The sequence below is a fragment of the Crotalus tigris genome, unplaced genomic scaffold (genome assembly GCF_016545835.1).
Source record: "Crotalus tigris isolate CLP2741 ecotype Arizona unplaced genomic scaffold, ASM1654583v1 scf7180000018299.754606, whole genome shotgun sequence".
Classification (NCBI taxonomy): Eukaryota; Metazoa; Chordata; class Lepidosauria; order Squamata; family Viperidae; genus Crotalus; species Crotalus tigris.
In genome coordinates, this window is record NW_024096930.1 from 628,240 (window position 1) to 645,607 (window position 17,368).

General features: G+C 38.5%; 1 protein-coding gene across 4 annotated transcripts in view; it reads right to left on the reverse strand.

The window, feature by feature from the left end:
• Nucleotides 1-394: 394 nt before the first annotated feature.
• The window catches only part of BTBD19 (BTB domain containing 19), a 53,189-nt gene continuing 36,215 nt past the window's right edge, over nucleotides 395-17,368 (reverse strand). The window contains exons 5-9 of one of the 4 annotated variants that reach the window (XR_005557470.1): nucleotides 10,645-10,713; nucleotides 10,081-10,212; nucleotides 8,375-8,500; nucleotides 4,773-7,317; nucleotides 395-623 (exon numbers count right to left, since the gene is read on the reverse strand). Coding sequence is in view for 3 of the 4 variants with exons in the window: in XM_039349622.1 (XP_039205556.1) it covers nucleotides 7,168-7,317; nucleotides 8,375-8,500; nucleotides 10,081-10,212; nucleotides 10,645-10,713 (477 nt within the window). In the remaining variant the exon portion in view is untranslated. Of the gene's footprint in view, nucleotides 7,322-8,374; nucleotides 8,501-10,080; nucleotides 10,213-10,644; nucleotides 10,714-17,368 lie in introns of all 4 variants that reach the window. The other 3 variants (XM_039349622.1, XM_039349623.1, XM_039349624.1) reach the window with 3 other exon arrangements.

A 17,368-nucleotide genomic window follows, 5' to 3' on the forward strand; every position in this document is an offset into this window, starting at 1 on the left:
CCCAATGACAAAAATAGGGCTGGGTGTTTCTTCCATCTCTTATTTCCCGTCAGAGAACAATACACACGTGCTCCTTTCCAGTTTACCTTCTTCAGAGGAAAATATCTTTTTTCTTTCTTCTAGTAAAAATATGGAATATTAGAAAGTAGCATGCATTTACTGAAGATAGGTGAAACAAAAATATTCCTGAATAAGGCAAAATAACTTTGAAGCTATGTTGGGCAGATTATATTACTCAATGACAGTTTCCTTGTTAATCATCATTCCCTCACTTTTCACCTGGCTTGATACTTTCTTTTGCTTTTGCTTTTAAAATATCTAATCTCACTTTCTAACGTTAACTACAGTGGCGCTTTCTAGAAATCCTAGGAAATCAGTCTTCTGCAGGCCCATGTTGATTGGAACCTAATTCTTTATTTTTATTACTTAGTATTCTCCAACTTTATCTGTGGAGTTTCAGCAGCAACATGTCACAGCAAAAGAGGCTCAATTCATATGGCTTCTTGGTATTAGGGCTTGGAGATGATGCCATTTTTGTCTCAGAGAGCAGTCTCAAACCAGTTGTAGCTGGCTCTTGCAAGCAAGTCTTTCTCTTAGCCTAACCTCGGCTCTTTGCAGAGCATCTGGGTAGAAAAGGTGAGAGAAAAGAAGTATGGTGGCTTATGGTTATGAAAGAAGAATAGGACAAAGTATTCAGCAGTGGCAAAGCAGCAGTCATCTCTCCCCTGATCTATAACAGCCAGGTGCACTTGCAAAACACATGCATAGAGCTTGAGGGCAATGTTCCCCCCTGCATCTGCTCCCTTCTTTTGCAATTCAGTAAGGCCTGTAATGTGGTTAGAAACATATTTGGTGGATCACAAAACTCCAGAGGACCAGAAGCTTGCACAAATTGGGTTTTCAATTCCCTGTTAACCCAGAGAAGTGGAGAGGAAAGGCAGAAACAGGCATCATCCCCCAGGCATATCTGTCACATATCCAGGAAAAGAGTTAATGTCATACCCGTAATAAGGCTAAAAGAAAAATATTAGCTTTGATTATAAAGCCCTCAGTACAGGTCAGAGGAATCAGAAATAATTCTCTGTGGCTTTTGCTAGGGTTGATCAATGACTATGTTCCATTTAAAACATGGCTAGGCAGCACCATCTACAGGTATCAGTAGTACGTTTTCTATGCCTGCATGTACAATACAACAGTAGTCTGTTTAAAAAAGAATATAAAGTGAGAGTGAAACTGAAAATAATGTTTGCATATTTAGAAAGAATTAGTGCTTTCAACATCCTCCTTTCCTTTCCCTTCCTTTCCTCTTTCCATCATTGAATCACGTGTTACTGTAAGTTTGTATTTTGAGATCTGTAAGATGCTCCAAAACTTTAGGTGTTCTATAAAATACATACATACATATACATGCATTATAATAACATCACCCATCACAGCTGCAGTGCAAATAATTTTTAAAGGTTTTTAGTTTAAATTTTCATTATACAAGGCACTAACTCCACTTACATTTGTAATCTGAAAAATAGAGAAATACAGCTCTGATGATACTAAAACTCTTGTACTTAGGTGATTTTCCTCAAATAATTACTTGAGATTGTTATCAAGCATCCCAAACTGACTACACTCTGATCATTAACCTAATTACTGCATTTTCAACTATGATGAGTAGACTTCCTGAGTTTATTTGTTAGAAAAAAACACCTACATAGAATTGCATCAACACTGGAAGGCAGTTTCATATTTTTCAATCAACCAGGACATCCATAGGGCAACTTATCAAATAGCCACGAATTTATCTTACGGTAGTTTGGAAGTCCTGCAGAGATTCTGAACTGGTTGCTGTTAGGGTTGATATACAGTCTCAACCAGGAAAAGGGCTCAAGAGAGACAAATTAATTTGCAGGAAGAAATTAATTAAAGAGTTGAGAAGATCATGGTCCATCAGCAATTATAGTCACTTCGGAGTTCCTGTTTGCTTCCTTGATGTATTGTAGGAAAGATATTGATAAGTACTGTTTTATAAAGTATGAAATCCTAAGGAGATTTGCCAGCTTGATCTGGCAAAAGAAAAGCAGAAAGCAGGTGGCACAAGAAGGCACAATTGTAAGGTACAAGAATATTGTACAAAGAAAAAAAAACTGGAGGAACATGAGGGAAGCTTGAGGATTTGCTTCTACCACTAGAGGGCAGAAGAAACAAAACAAATACTGTAAAAGCAAGTTGGTATTGGCTAAATGCAATATCTATTTTAAGGCAAAACCAAGAGCATAACAATATAAAAACTTTCCAGATCTTCAGAAAAGCAGTAGAGGCTTGGGCAGAATCTGGGGGGAAAAAAAGATGGGGTGGAGGAGAACGATTTGATGCTGAAGTCACAAGTTGTGATGAAAGTTTGGATTTAATACAATGAAATTAGATTCCAGTGAATTGTGATATCCACCAAATTTATAAAATGGGTAGGATAAAGAAGTAATGAAATGATTCTTCTCTCAATTTAAAATGTAAATTGACTTAAAGTAGGTGTTGCCCCAAAGTGGCCACCTAAGGGCAATCAAAAATTGAGACACCTAGTTAGTATCTAGCAAAGAACTCTGTGGTTTAACAGATGTCTTGCTTTTCGTAACTTTCATATTGACCTCAGCTCCCTTGTTTCTGCCTACCTAGATCTCACCCAATCATACCCATCTATATGTGAGACCATTGTCATGAAACTTAGTGAATATCTCAAAAGTGCTTTTTTCTTCAAAAGGCAACTGGATTGTTTTTCTTTGAGGGTTTTTTCCTTCTTCTTCTTCAAAGGAAAAAAAACAACCAGTCCAGTTGCCTTTTGAGGAAAAAAAACACCTTTGAGATAACTATGACCTAGATGACTGGGAATCTCCACGGAAACTCAGTGGGTAATTTTGAACCAAGCACTGTTTCTCAGCTGATCTCTCTTTTTCTCTGTGTTAGTCTGGTTCTCAGTTCCTGATTTTGTCAAAGAACAGGAATAAGCATGGAGTAGGAAGAAATAAGAAAATGATTTCTAATCAAATTTGTGATATCATATCCTTTAAAAGTCTGGTATTAAGTCTCCCTAATCTAGTAATAGAAACTGAATATATGGAAAAGAGTAAAAAGTTGCCTTCTAAGAATGTAAAATTTATTCAGTCTGCAGGTAATCGAAAATTGCTTGACTGGTTTATTAATAAACAAGAAAATATATGTTCCATAGAATTCCATCCAGTAAAAATAGAGAACCCCATTAACTTCATTAGGTATGTATGTATGTATGTATGTATGTATGTATGTATGTATGTATGTACGTACTTACTTACTTACTACATTATATGGCCACCCATCTCACAAGACTCTAGGTGGCATACAAGAGTGATTTAAAATATACACATACAGATGCTACTGGTACAGCTAAAAACCAATCATACATCAGGAAACTGATTATATAAACTACACTGCCCTACAATGGCAGTTTCCTTTTATGTCACAGTGCTTATTAGCCTTGTGGATAGAATTGAGGCCACAGTGGACAACTCTAGAAGTGGCCGTTATTTGAGCATGATACAAGGACTTTGTGAGCATCACCTTATTCAGCAGAATCAAGGTAACATTTCCTGGATAACGTTTACATACTGTGTATCCAGTTCCTTGCATCTTTCAATCTCAGTGAGGCCAAAACAAGTTTCTGCTTTCAGATTATTTTTTTTTAACAAAGTACCACCTGACAATTTTACTGCATGTCTGCTTGACATCTTTGCCTACTGTATAAGGCTATCAGTGCACCAGCAAAATGCACTAAAAATTCCACTTCCTCACCGCTCCTTGAAAACTAATATTTCGGTTCCTTCCTCTACGTCTCCTAAGAAACTCCAATGAGGTCATTCTGGGGCATTTTCTTTCTCACTGGAGAACCTAACTACCTGACACTACTCCACTGTTCTATCTCCCTGATTCATGCCCATTCTGGGGGAATGTCTTCAAATGCAGCTTTGCTATGCTATCAGGATTTTTGGACTAATGCATCTCATGAGCTTGATAGAACAGGGCAATAATGAATCAAAGGCTTTTTTTTTTTTTTTGCTTCTCCTATTGTTTTGTGGAGCAATGGAAACTGTGGAGGAGAAAAATAATGAAAAGAGAGAGTGAGCACTAATAAACTAGTGTTCTCAGAAATCAGCTACTATATTGATTTGTTCAGTTGAAAGTGCTTCCTGCGAATAAAGCTACACTAAACGTGAGATCTGTGGGATCTGTGGATGGTGAGGACAAAGTGGTTGAATAAAAGTTTGGTTTAAAGGTTACTGGGAAATGATGGTATGCAGTGGATGCTGAGTTCAAAGATGCAGCAGTGAGGATAAATTGGTCCCTGAAGTGCTATAAGGAGTGGCTGAAAGTCAAGAGGTGTATTATTTGATGTTGCCAAGCAGGAGAGGGTGGAGAAATTCCTAAGGAATTTATATTCTCAAATGTAATTGCATACATTTACATTCATACATATGGAAATGTCTTCAGATAATGCTGGCTCTCTCAGCTAAGAAACAGAGTGGGAAATGACAGGACAGGGAAAATCTATACCTTTTACCTATATTCATACTGGCTATGGATTGTGTAGGCATAAGAAAGCCATTTTTACATAGCAGCTGCATACATGAGAAAAACGTCCCCCCCCCAAAACCTCCCAATGCTGTAATAAGCAACATACAAAATTAAACAGCCTTAGAGTAAAGCCACATGAAGCAAATGGCAATGAGGAGGGACTGTCAGCTTTGACTCACCTTCCACAACCTGATATCTTCCAGATGTTTTAGACTGTACATCCAATCATCCCCACTGGTCAATCTGGGTAATGGTCGTCTTGGTAAAGAAGGTTGTTTATTGTAAGCCAATTAATCTGAGGAACAAGACTCAGGAAGGCTGAGTTTGATTCAAGAAGCAGTTGAGAGAGTAGAAGTGACAAACTCTCCTACCAATGGAATCACCTAATCCATTATAGTATTAATTAAAAACAGAACACATAGGAAAAGGAAATACAATTGTATCCTGACTTGCATAATTGATGTAAGAAACAACAAGATGGGAGCACATTTATTAATTCAATGGATTTTCCATTTAAATAAATAAAAGGGTGTAGCTGTACAACACAGCTGGACAACCAGAGAATAGCCTACTAGAACAGACATGGTCTATTAACAAAAGGACTTAATTCTGAATAGCTATATGAAACTATTCTATAGTTTTATTGTACTTTCAAATACTTTTATGTTTGAAAGGTCTTATGTGCTCCTAGCTTTCTAAATAATGCATTTGTTAAGGTTTGTTTTGAGTATTAAATACAAGTGCTTTGGAATCACGCATAAAATATCACAGCCTAATAGGAATCTTCTACCTACTTCCAACATGGCAAATAAAGCTATGGAGACAGGGCAGTTGAAATTCAAATCATGACAAGAAACAAAACGTAGTATACAGCGCCATAAGGCAGTAGCGACCTAGAAGTGGGAAGGGGATTATTGCGTCTTCCTTAATATCTTCAATCTGTTCTAAATTCCTCCGTCTCATAAACAATTACATTTACCATTTTTAGAAGTCACATAATGCTCATGAAGTGTGGATCTTGGTTTACCTGTTTGCAAAATATTTGTTATTTTAGATCATAACTGCGTTAGCCATACGCTCTTGGCTAATCCTACTCCCACTCTCATTTTCACACAGAGGAGAAGCTGATATTAGCAATGCCTGAACCAGGTGATTCAATATATTGCCACAGGGTGAAGGAGAGGTTTCTTCTGTATTCTCCAAGTCATTGGCCTGCCTAGCAACCAGGCACTCAAACAAACAAATCTAGGCAGGGCCTGGATCTTGATCTAAAGCAGCTGGGGTATCTGGCATTTACTTGATTGGAACAGCAGATAGGCTATGTTAATAGCCACAGTACAGTCAGATCTGATTCACTTTGAATTCTTATGGCACAATGCTGGGGCAAGTCATTTACTTGGCCCAGGTTACCCTGAGCCACCAGTATGCACACCTCTACAAAGCTGTTTGTAAGAGCCAATGCAGCAAGGAAGTTGCTTCTAAATTGGCACATTTAAAAAAATCTTGGTCTTTAAAAAGAAAACTCACACACAATGATGAACCAATAGATTGCTATCAGTGCTGCTTATGTAAACCATTAGGTGTTCCACACAAAAGGGTCCATTTTTGTATAGTCCATTCCATTCATATTGAATAACAGCAACAACATGCTGTTGGAGAAGGAGGAGGAGGAGGAGGAGGAGGAGAATTCTATGAAGGCTAAAAGAAATTTTGGAATTCTCTCTGCATGATTCTCCTTCTGGATAAGCAATGGAGGAAGATGAGTGATATTACACACACACACACACACACACACACACACACACACACACACACATATGTGTACTCCAATTTAAAGTATAACAAATTATTTTTATAAAGGGTAAGGGCAGTAGTCTGATCAAGAGGTCAGGTATTTTCAACTTGGGTGCAGATTGTTACAAAACCACCCTCCCCAGTGTAATCGCTCTAAAATGTTTGGCATCTGTTTGCAAAAGGATTGTACAGTGATCTTCAGAGAGGAAGGCAAATATTTAATAGATACAACAAAGAACTGGTGGGATGGGCCCTATGACTGGAGTATAGCTATTTGCTCAAAAGGAACAGAAGAAATAGTGAGGAAGACAAGGCAGTGCTATCTTAAATAGCAAATGGAAGCAAATGGGTTACAGTAGAGGAATTAATAGCTGAAAAGCTTCTCTGATGATTAAAAGTAAATTGTTCATTTTGGGTGAAAGGAACAGCCTGGAAAATAATACAAAGGAGAGGAGGTTACCCTCAAATTCTGGTCCTGTTTATGTAGATACAGCATCCAAGGGAAACCCAAAAGCAGCAGCCCGTACCAAAGAGAGGGTTTTTTTTTATAATTAACTCAAGGTAGTGAATGTACCTGATATTCCTCCTCCTATTTTCCCCACAACAGCAACAACCCTGTGAGGTGGGTTGCACTGAGAAAGAGTGATTGACCCAAAGTCATCCAGTTGGCTTTCATGCCTAAGGCAGGACTAGAACTCATAGTCTCCTGGTTTCTAGCCTGGTGCCTTAATCACTAAACCAAACTGGCCCTTGCCTCGGCATAAAAGTGCTGTTTCCTCCTCATTCCAAGGATATCATGTCATTTATGATGTGGGTCAAGGTGGCGATGATGGACTCGAGGCAATGTGCCACGCCGACGCTGGCACAAGGAGGATGGCATCCCACGCCTCTTCCACAGAGCATGGGTTTTCCAGACCTCAGCAAAACTCTCTACCTAGGAAGAGGCAAAACAGTTACAGAATACTTGAACCGGTGCTGTATAGGAATGGAACCTAATAGGTAACACATTCAGAATATGTTACAGAGACGCCATGGAAAATGGATGCATCCCTTTCTCTCTTCTCAAAGGCAAAGAGGCCATCCCCTGCCAATTACTAGTTATACTTTTCTTAGTCACAAAGCTTTTCCCTACAATGTTGGGATTACTTATTTACAACTGGGATATGCAACAAAGGATTGTAGTTTGAATAGTTCCTGTTCAGTGGGTGGCCAGCCAGACATGTCGGCTCTGATATTAATCCATTGAATCTTTCCCATTGCACACGCTCACCACCCCACAAAATGTCGTTAAGCAATCTATTATGGCAACAGAGCCTGTCCCATCCCAGTAGACTGTTTGGCCAGTGTTTCCTTAACTTTTTTTGTTTCAGATTTGTTTGTACTTGGGCTGTGATTGGTTTTTCTAAGCAAGACTGAACAGATCCGTGGGGGTTCAAATCTTACTGATTTGTTTCATTTAATTCTTCGGTGTGATTCTTTTTTAAAACAATCCCCCAAATTTTCAGTTACTATAACATGATTTTTTAAACGTCTCTTCTCTCTTTCTTTCTTTTTTTTCTATGCAGTTTTCCTAACAAATGGTTTTTATAAAACATTTTACAAAGGCATCCTTCCCAAATATGATCAGATTTTTGTACAGCTTTTGAGCACACAGTTAAGTTCTGTGAACTTCTGACACAGATGGCAATGGCTCTATTAATTTCTACCATTCTGCCTTTGCAATCTATTTTTTTGGGGGGGGGTATTTCAATTTATTTATTTTTTTAAAAAAATATCCTTTGATGGATATTCTAAAATAGAATTTCCAATCAAGTGGATGAGACCACCAGAGGCCCTATCTTGTGCGAGTTAATTCACCTCCGGGAGCAGGACTACAACGTAAGAACACGCAAACCACGGAAATTACAAAACCTGTACAAACTGAATGGCAATGTGCCAGGTCTCAAATGCATGCAGAAACTGCACGGAGGCTGACAGCCACCCTCACCGGAATCATCTGGTCTTTTTTGTTCTCTTCTTCCAGAGAGGTCAGCTCCCTTGGGGACAGCAGAGCCAGACGCAGCTGTGGCACCACAGGTCGTGCCATATCGGGCACAGTCCTATCCAGCACAGCCTGCAGGGAGTGAGTACAGGGCCAGCACAGGTTTGAATGGCTTTAAATAATAAAGACGGAAAATAATAAACTATAAACTATAGCAAGACAGAACTGTTATTGACTATTATAATTGCCATTTCTCAGCCCAATACCGGAGTTCAAAGCAATTCTCTTCGTTGGTCCTACAATTCCTGCTCTAATTACAATATAATATAGGAATCTTGGAACAAAAAACATTTACTGTAGACATCTGAAATAGCAAAAGATCAGGAGGAGCTGCAGTTCACAAATGCTTATACCTTTTAATAAAGTGTGTTTGTCAGAAATGGTGCTGCCAGACTTCTGATTAGCATGGTTTCCCTTCTACAATGTACCCAAAATAAGTGAGAGATGCCATTTATTGGCTGAAAGTTATTATATGCCATTATTTTCAATAGAATTAGAAATAGCCAAAGAACCATCTGATCTGTTACCACAGAACCAGTTTTCCTGAAGGATATCAGCATATCCTTCAGCATTGCAGCTTTTGTAGCTTGAGGATGCTAACAAGCCTCTGAAACGGATGAGAGCAGTGCACTCTTTCATGATTGCTTATCCTGACATTTGAAATTACCCAGGATTAAATTCTGTTTATACAAACACTGCAGCAAAAGTCCCATTCAGACGGCGGTCCCCAACCTTTCCAGTTCTGCAGACTGGCAGCGGCGGGAGGGGATGGTTTTGTGCATGCACCTGCCACTTACGGAAATGGAGTTTCACATGCTCGCCTGCACTTGTGCGGCTTGGTCCCCAATATGCCGCGGCCCGGTACCAGCCATGGACCGGGAGTTGGGGACCCCTGCATTAAGAGATGGTGCAGTTCCGATAGTTTTAAAAGAGGCAATGACAACCATTTTTTAAAACATAGCTTAACCTGCTATTTTTATATAAGATTTTAAACTGAGGGATGCCTTCTCATTTGTAGACATTTTTATAGAATAGAACATTTGGATTCATTCTAATCCAGTTTTTCATCTGGATTTGAGATGGAATCTATACTGGAGCATCAATGTAGAGAAAGTGCATTTCCTGCATTGAATGCAGTCAGTGCTCATGGTAACAGATTTTATAGTATCAACCTAAAACTGAATTGGGGATATGGGGCCTTTATTGCAAGGGCTATTGTTTTACTTGGAGAGAAGGGCTAGTTTCAAAAAAATGGTACTGAGAGTCTTCAAGAGTCCTTATTCTCCAGATCTTCTGTAGGCCCTGAGTATCTGTGACAAAACTACTATGAATTATTGTCTCAAGTAAATATCTTTGGTTATTTTCTTATTGGGCTGTATGAGGGTTCTAAAACCTCTTTTATTATACTTTTTCATGAATTACAAGATTATTAGTTTTTTATTCTCCAGCTTATCATCATCTTGTACTGATTTTATTTAATGACCATATCTCTGCTGTTATTTCAACAAGTCTATCATTATCATAATATTGTTTTACTATCACTGACTACTGCAAAGTATTTGAGGAGGATTATTTCTAGTTCTATGAAGCTTATTAAAAAAAAAACTTAAATCTTTTTCCCATTTCCCGCCCTCTAAGCTATCAGTACTTACAGACCCAACATGAGCCCATTCTCGTACAGCATGGATCAGCTTCATCTCGTCAATAGCCAAATTGTCACTCTGCAAAATAATTTGCATTGCCTGTTCTGACAATTCCAAGAACCCACGTGTTTGGATCACTTCCTACAGAAAAAAAAAAGATGCTGTATACCTCTGAGATACAGAATACAATATGAGGATGAAGAACTTCAGATAAAGATGAAGCGTCTGTGGAAAAAATAGAGGGCAATCCAGTTCCCCATTACATTACTCACCAACATCATTTCTAGACTCACTGCCACCATTTCCTATTGCACCATTGAACAAAAAACTTTTCTGAGGTAGAGAGATGATCAAATCTTGAATACTGCTGATGGGCAGTATCAATGTATATATATATATATTCATACATACATTCATACATCTGTACATATATACCCATGGTCCCAATAGGAAAGAAAATTACATTGATTTAATATAAATATAAATTCTCTTTATTCTCCAGTGTCTTGGTTAGAATGGGAAGCATTGTATTGGGCCTTTCTGCATGTCATCTCAGTGTCTATCTCTTCTTACCTGTGTATATTTCTCAATAAAGGCCAAGCAATATGTTTGCAAATCTAGGAGTCCATATGCCACTGCTGCCTATCATAAAGAGAGTAAGAAAAAAAATGGATAAAATGACTATAGCGGGTACAACTGCATTTTATAGCCTTTATTTTTGAAGGAATTAGTATTGGAAAGATTAAAATAAATAACATATTTGTTTCAGTGTCTATTCATGGGTGAATGCCTACATATTGTAATCATTAGCAATGCCATATAAAAGGACAGAGAATGTTGTAGTCATTTAAAGTCTCTGCATTTCCCTGCCCCACTTCTCTTTTTCGTAATGTCTAGTTTAGACTTCCTGGCTGGTATCTTTCAGATGTGTTCACTCAGAATGGGTGAAAATTGATCTCAATAACTGAGAGTATAATTCAGTGTTACTGGCAGATACATTAGATCAATTGGCCTCTCCCCAATTACATCTAACTGGGCCACCAGAACAGGAAGCCAGGGCATGTTGCAAGTCCCACAACAGGAAGGTACATCTAGACATAGAAAAAGGCCTTTCTCTGTGGTGGCTCCCTCCCTTTTCCACAAGGCATTGAATATATAGTTTTGTCAGCAGGCTTGGGGGGGGGGGCTCCTTTAGAGCTTATCTGATTGTGTTGTTGGGTACCATGGGGTAAATGGGGAACGGGGGACATAGCTTATTGTTGAACTAATATTGTCTGTAATTTTCAAATCAAACTATTTCTATAGGCAAAATCTGCAAATCGCATCCTAACAAACAGCTGTGGAATCTGTCCTCTGACCATTATCTGAAAAAACAAATTGGCACGTGGCTCCCAAATCTCATTACCTGGTATTTAGATTGCATTGACAAAATTGGCAGCAAAATTATGCATTTTTTTAAATGCTATTTTTGTCCTATTGTCAACTTATCACTATCTGGATTGGAAGAAGACAGAAAATATTCAGGCCCAATCACTGATAATATTACTTTATCATCAGACATATTTCTGTTGTCCCTGGAGATCAAACATTTTGCTTTTCTTTTTAAGTGCATCACCAGGCTTTTTTTTTTTTTTTTAAAGTCAGTGGTGCTTGCTTTAGATTCTTTAGAGTAATGGAAACATTTATGGATGTAGTGCTGAGTTCATTTCGAAAGTATGGAGAGTAGCTATCTTATGCCTAGACTTAATGGAGTTTCAGTCTCCATATGACATGTTTACATCTCACTTTACTTGCTCTACTGCTCCTCATCAGAATAAAACTACTGTTTTGTCTGACATATTCCAGGTTCACTAAGCAGAACTGCAGCTGGGAGTGAAAAGGAATAAAACAGGCAGTATGCAAGATATAAACAATTTCTGTGGCAAACTATACGTGTGAAAACAATGTGATTGTGGCAAACCACATTATCCTGCCAGTTGAACTCAGGATACATCAGTTCTACATAGGGCAAGCATGCAACTCACCAACGGCTTCAAAAACAGTAAATACCAAACACCATGCAAAACACACCTGACCACAGCTGTTTTTGTGCTTTGATCTGGTTCCTGTATTTACTGAAAATAGAACACAGACTATGTTTTTAGTGGGCCCAGTCGGTCTTCCCCTGATCTGCAAAGTGGGCTAATCAAGTAATGTATATATTCATAAATAAATACACATCATTTGACAACAAATAAAGGAAATGCTGCTGAGTGGTTATGGAGAACACAAAAGGGGGAATCCATTTTCAAATGTGTAGGTGTGCCTCAGAGGCACAAAGGGCAAGTTTAGCAAACCCCATCATGACACCACAAAGTTCATCAATTGCATACAGAGGTTTTTCCGTATGAGCTGTTCTTTTTGCAGAAAACAAGAAAGAATGTACCCATAGTTCTAACCACTACTTTCATTCCTTGCTCCTGGATTACTCATAAATCTCTCCTGGACCTACAAATGTTTGTGAGACACTAAAGAAGCTAATATGAACTCGAGTATGGAAGAGGCTCCTTTGTGTTACACCATATACATCCATTCTAAGCCCTCATCACCATCACATGACCCAGAGCAAAGCTACTCTACAGCTATGCACAGAGTTCTAGGAACAATGCCCTGAATGTTTTACCTGCCTTTTTAAAAAAGTAATTTCAGCCAGAAATTCTAGAAGGAAGGCTGTCAGAGGCTGTACCAAGGTATTCAGGGACTGCACACCATTCTAAGGCCTCATATTATATAAATGTGATCCCTAAAATGATTTAATAAAAAAGCTTATTGTAAATTATAATCTCAGATATAATATTTTATTTATTTATATATTTTATTTTATCCTGCTTTACTTTAAAAAAAAAAAAAAAAAGCCCCTGAAGCAATACAAACACAATATAAAGGCAAGGCAATCTTGTCTACAGATAGTCCTGACTTACCACCATAATGGAGCCTGGAAGTCATGCAGGTTGTTAAGTGGGTCATCACATGACCAACCCAATTTTACCATGCTTTTTTTGCAGTGATCATTAAGCAAACCCATTGTCTGCAATTGGCATTTTTCTGCTGGAAACCAGAAGCAAGCGCCAGTTTCCAGCCCAAAATATCATAAATCACAGTTAAGTGACACTATGGGACAGTGCAAATGGTTGTAAATGTGGGCCAGCTACTAAGTGCCCCAAATGCAATCACATGACCATAGGGGAGGGGGAGGGTCCATTGGAACTTTGAATCTGGGTTGTAGGTACCTTTTTGTTGGGGTCCGTTATAAATTTGAATGGTTGTTAAGCAATTGGTTGTAAGTTGAAGACTACCTCTATTGTGTCATGATCCTGATGGGCAAAAGCAAACCACAGTTTAGGGCTAGGCCATCTTTGGTGGTCAAGAGTGGCAATTAACCAGGGAATGCAAACTGAGTGGAGGCACATTTTGGGTCAGGTCTGAATTTTGTTAATAGGGGAGTTTGAGTTTCTTTTCTATTTTTCACTCTGATATACCCATTTTACAGCTTTTACAATGCCATTCTTGTGTTTCCAACATGAAGATACTGTAGTAAGAAACTGTGCCATCAGTTTTTAGCAGCCAAGCTTAATACTTCAGAAGGTCATAAAAAGTGACTACAGGCTTCCTACCCCATATCTGGTTGGAAGAAAAAATATGGTTTTATGTATTGAATAATTTGGGGTAGCTCTTGTACTGTACTTTAGCCCATGATATCACTTGCTTAAAGATATAGCAAAAAAGCAACATATGTTCACCTAGGCTGGAGGGTAATTGCAGTATAGGAACTGCAGCAGTGCTCATTTCTCATTAAACCCCACCCCAACAAATGATAGGTGCCATAATGATGCTGTTAGAGCAATTAAACTCAATTAGGGTGAATAAGTGGAGGTATTGAAGTGGATGGAGGATTTCCTCTCTATTATCACTATAGTCCTCAGGTTACAGAGATATTAGACCCATTTAAAAATAACAACACTAAAAATAACAGGCAGATAACTGGCTTTAGTTCCACCATTACTTCACAAACTTTTTTTTTTTTTTTTGAGAAAATTACAGCAAACAAAGAATGCATCTGGAGACACAAGATACAGCATTTTAAAAAAACACTTTATTTTTAATTTGCATTTTAAATTTTGTAAACTCCCCAGGGAAGTTCATTAATAGATTATAAATGTCTACAATATATAAAATATATTTAAAAAATAAATTCACATATGCATGCAGACATACATATAGACATAAAGATATCTGCATGGAAAGCTTTAAAGGAGAAGGCTGTTATCTGAAGTGAGGAACGAAGATTAACCATACAAAAAGACTTCATGACAAATTCTTAGTTCCAAATTTAGCAGAGGAAATCATTCTTTGAGAACAGGCAGAATTGAACCTCTTTCTGAGAAAGATGATTGACTTTTCACATCCGAAACAGAATTTCCTTGTAATTTTACAGTAGATGATTACGTATTAGTTTAGGAATGTGAGAAATAAACTAGCATATCTAGATTGTCACTTCTTGTCTTTTATGAGTTTTATAATATGACATGGTTATACTGATAGGCAAACTACATAGTAACAGAAATCCTATGATCTCTGTCACAAGCAAGGAATGTGGGCATATTTGAAATAGAGATTCAGGGGCACACTGAATATGAATCACAAGACTGTGATTCAAGGCTGCACCTTAAAACACTTCTGTTTGCAATTTCTTCACAGCTATCATATTACAGTAGTGTTTGCCTAGCACAGCTGGGCATCATTGCAACACCACTAGAAATAAGGTCCTGAAGGCTCTCAATTTGTGACACCAGCTGTCCAATATAACACAAAGCTGTGTATGCTAATATCACTTTAAGCTAGGTCCAGAAAGCTCCATATTTATTTTATCAATAGAAAATTAATCCAGACTCTATTGGCCACCTGATCCTGAAGCAGACATGCCCTCTCTTCTCCAGTTCCTGGAAATTATCTTCCAAGGCCATTCTGATAAGAGCAGTGGGAGAGTCCAATTCTTTCTAACTGAGTTTTCTCCTGTGTGCTCTTGAGGTCTTGGAGAGCTAGATCATTTGGAAAACCCTGAAAATCTACAGTGAAGACAGCAGTGAGCTGCACAGTGAATCTGCAGGATGAAACGTATCTCATTACTGTTGTCAACTGTTGTTCAGACTTCTTTTGAATACAGTATGGGTCTCGTGCTTTTTTGAACACAAGATTAGCATAATTCCTGAATGAGCTATTCTGGAATAGCCATAAATTTGTGTCCAAAAGAGCTGAACCATTAGCTGATATCAGCTGATGGTGAGGCTCTCTTTGAACACACCTGAGCACTTGTACAACATCAGCACATTTTGAAAGAAGGCTAAACCTGCTGTCTGGCTCTTTGTCACAACCAACCTCCTCCTTCATATTTATTCCTGTAGGGAAGGATGACTCTTTCACCAGATGATGATTTTTTTTGGGGGGGGGAGGAGGAAACGACGTAGGGTGAATCCATCAACTGTATCTTGTACACCATATATAAAGACACCATCATCTGCCAACATTATGCTTGTAGCAGAATTGGGATCATCGATGAGGACAAGAAGTTTTATTCTGCTGATGTTGCTGGTAAGAACAAAATAACTGGGCCATGTTGAAGAGCCCCAAATCAGCACAGGCCCTTTTGTAACAGCTAAGTTTTTCATCCTCCTGCCACATACACAGAATATGTGCTATTGAACTGAGATAGCATACACAAACAACACAGAAATGGCTGCACTACATCATGTGGCACATCCTGTTAACTTTTACGCAGTGACACAGGACAAAATCCAATGCAAACAGTAGCAGAGTAAACCAACAAAAACCAAACATAACAGGAACCATTGTACTATGTGTTTGATCTCTGGCTTAGGGAAATGTTGAAAGCTGCCAACATTTCACATAATGGTTTCTCTTAAATTTCAGTTTCGGTATATGGCTTCTGCATGTTAGCTACTATGAAATCAGCCAGGGTAAATGTTCATCAGTGTTGAAGGGCTTGCAGTACAAAAGCCTTGGCACAGTGGGGTACTTTGTAATATCCCTTAAAAAGAACAATAAAGTGGGAGAAGTTCGAAGACAGCAACATTTCACTACTGTCTTTCAATACAGAACAGAATAGAAGTCGGGGAAGGAGAGGACTTGTGAGAGAGGCTTTATGTTCCTTTACCCTGAACTGGGAAAATACCTTCTTACAATATTGAAAATTGCAACAGTGATGGGTTTCCAATGCTTCTCTCACCATCAGATGGATGCTGTTTTTCCAGATATTTTACCAACAATTCAGTTTTTTCCCCTCAGAGTTAAAACTGTAATAGCTATAATAAGAATCTTCTGGTAAACAGATTAATTTACCAGAAAGCAAAAGTAGCCTCTGTTTAGTTCCATTCCATTCCATCATCTAGTCTTTATATACCGATTCATTTATTGTCCCAAATGGCTGGAGACTGTAAGGGTCTGGATGGGAAGGAACAGATTCAATTTGTTCAAGTGGATAGCTAGACCACTTGATTTTAAAGAATGTCCATCTTTAGCAATAGCACTTAGACTGATATACCACCCTATAATGCTTTACAGCACTCTCTGGGCGGTACACAGTGTCAGCATATTGTCCTCAACAATCTGGTCCTCATTTTACCGACCTCGGAAAGATGGAAGGCTGGGTTAACCCTGAACCCCATTAGGATTGAACTCCAGGCTGTGGACAGAGTTGGCCTGCAATACTGCATTCTAACCACTGCAACACGAAGGCTCTTTAGTCATTAATAGGGCTGCTCTTCCCTATTCAGGATTAGCACACAATTTGGAAACATTCCTAGACTTACAGCTCCTCCTTGAAAGCAATTAGTAGCTAGTGCTACGAAAGCTAGAGGCTTTGCACAGCTTCATCCTATAAGCCAGCTGCTCCCATTCCTGGGCTAAGAGGCTCTCCAGACAGACACTCATGCCTCAATCATGTGTGAATTATTGCAATGCATTCTACATGAGACTATCTGAAAGTCCTCTTGGAAGCTGTGGCTGGTCCAGAATGCAATGACACAAATAGTATTGGCCATGCCATGGCATTCCCTGTTTTGTGAGCTGTAGTAGTTGTCAGATAGTTGAATTCTGGGAGCAATTCAAGCTCTAGTTACTATGTATAAAAACCTTCATACCTTATGACCTTACTATTAGGTGAACAAATCTCTCTTACAGCATTTTTCCTTTCAACAGTATTTGCTTATTTGCTTGTCTGCTAATCTACGTATCAACACAT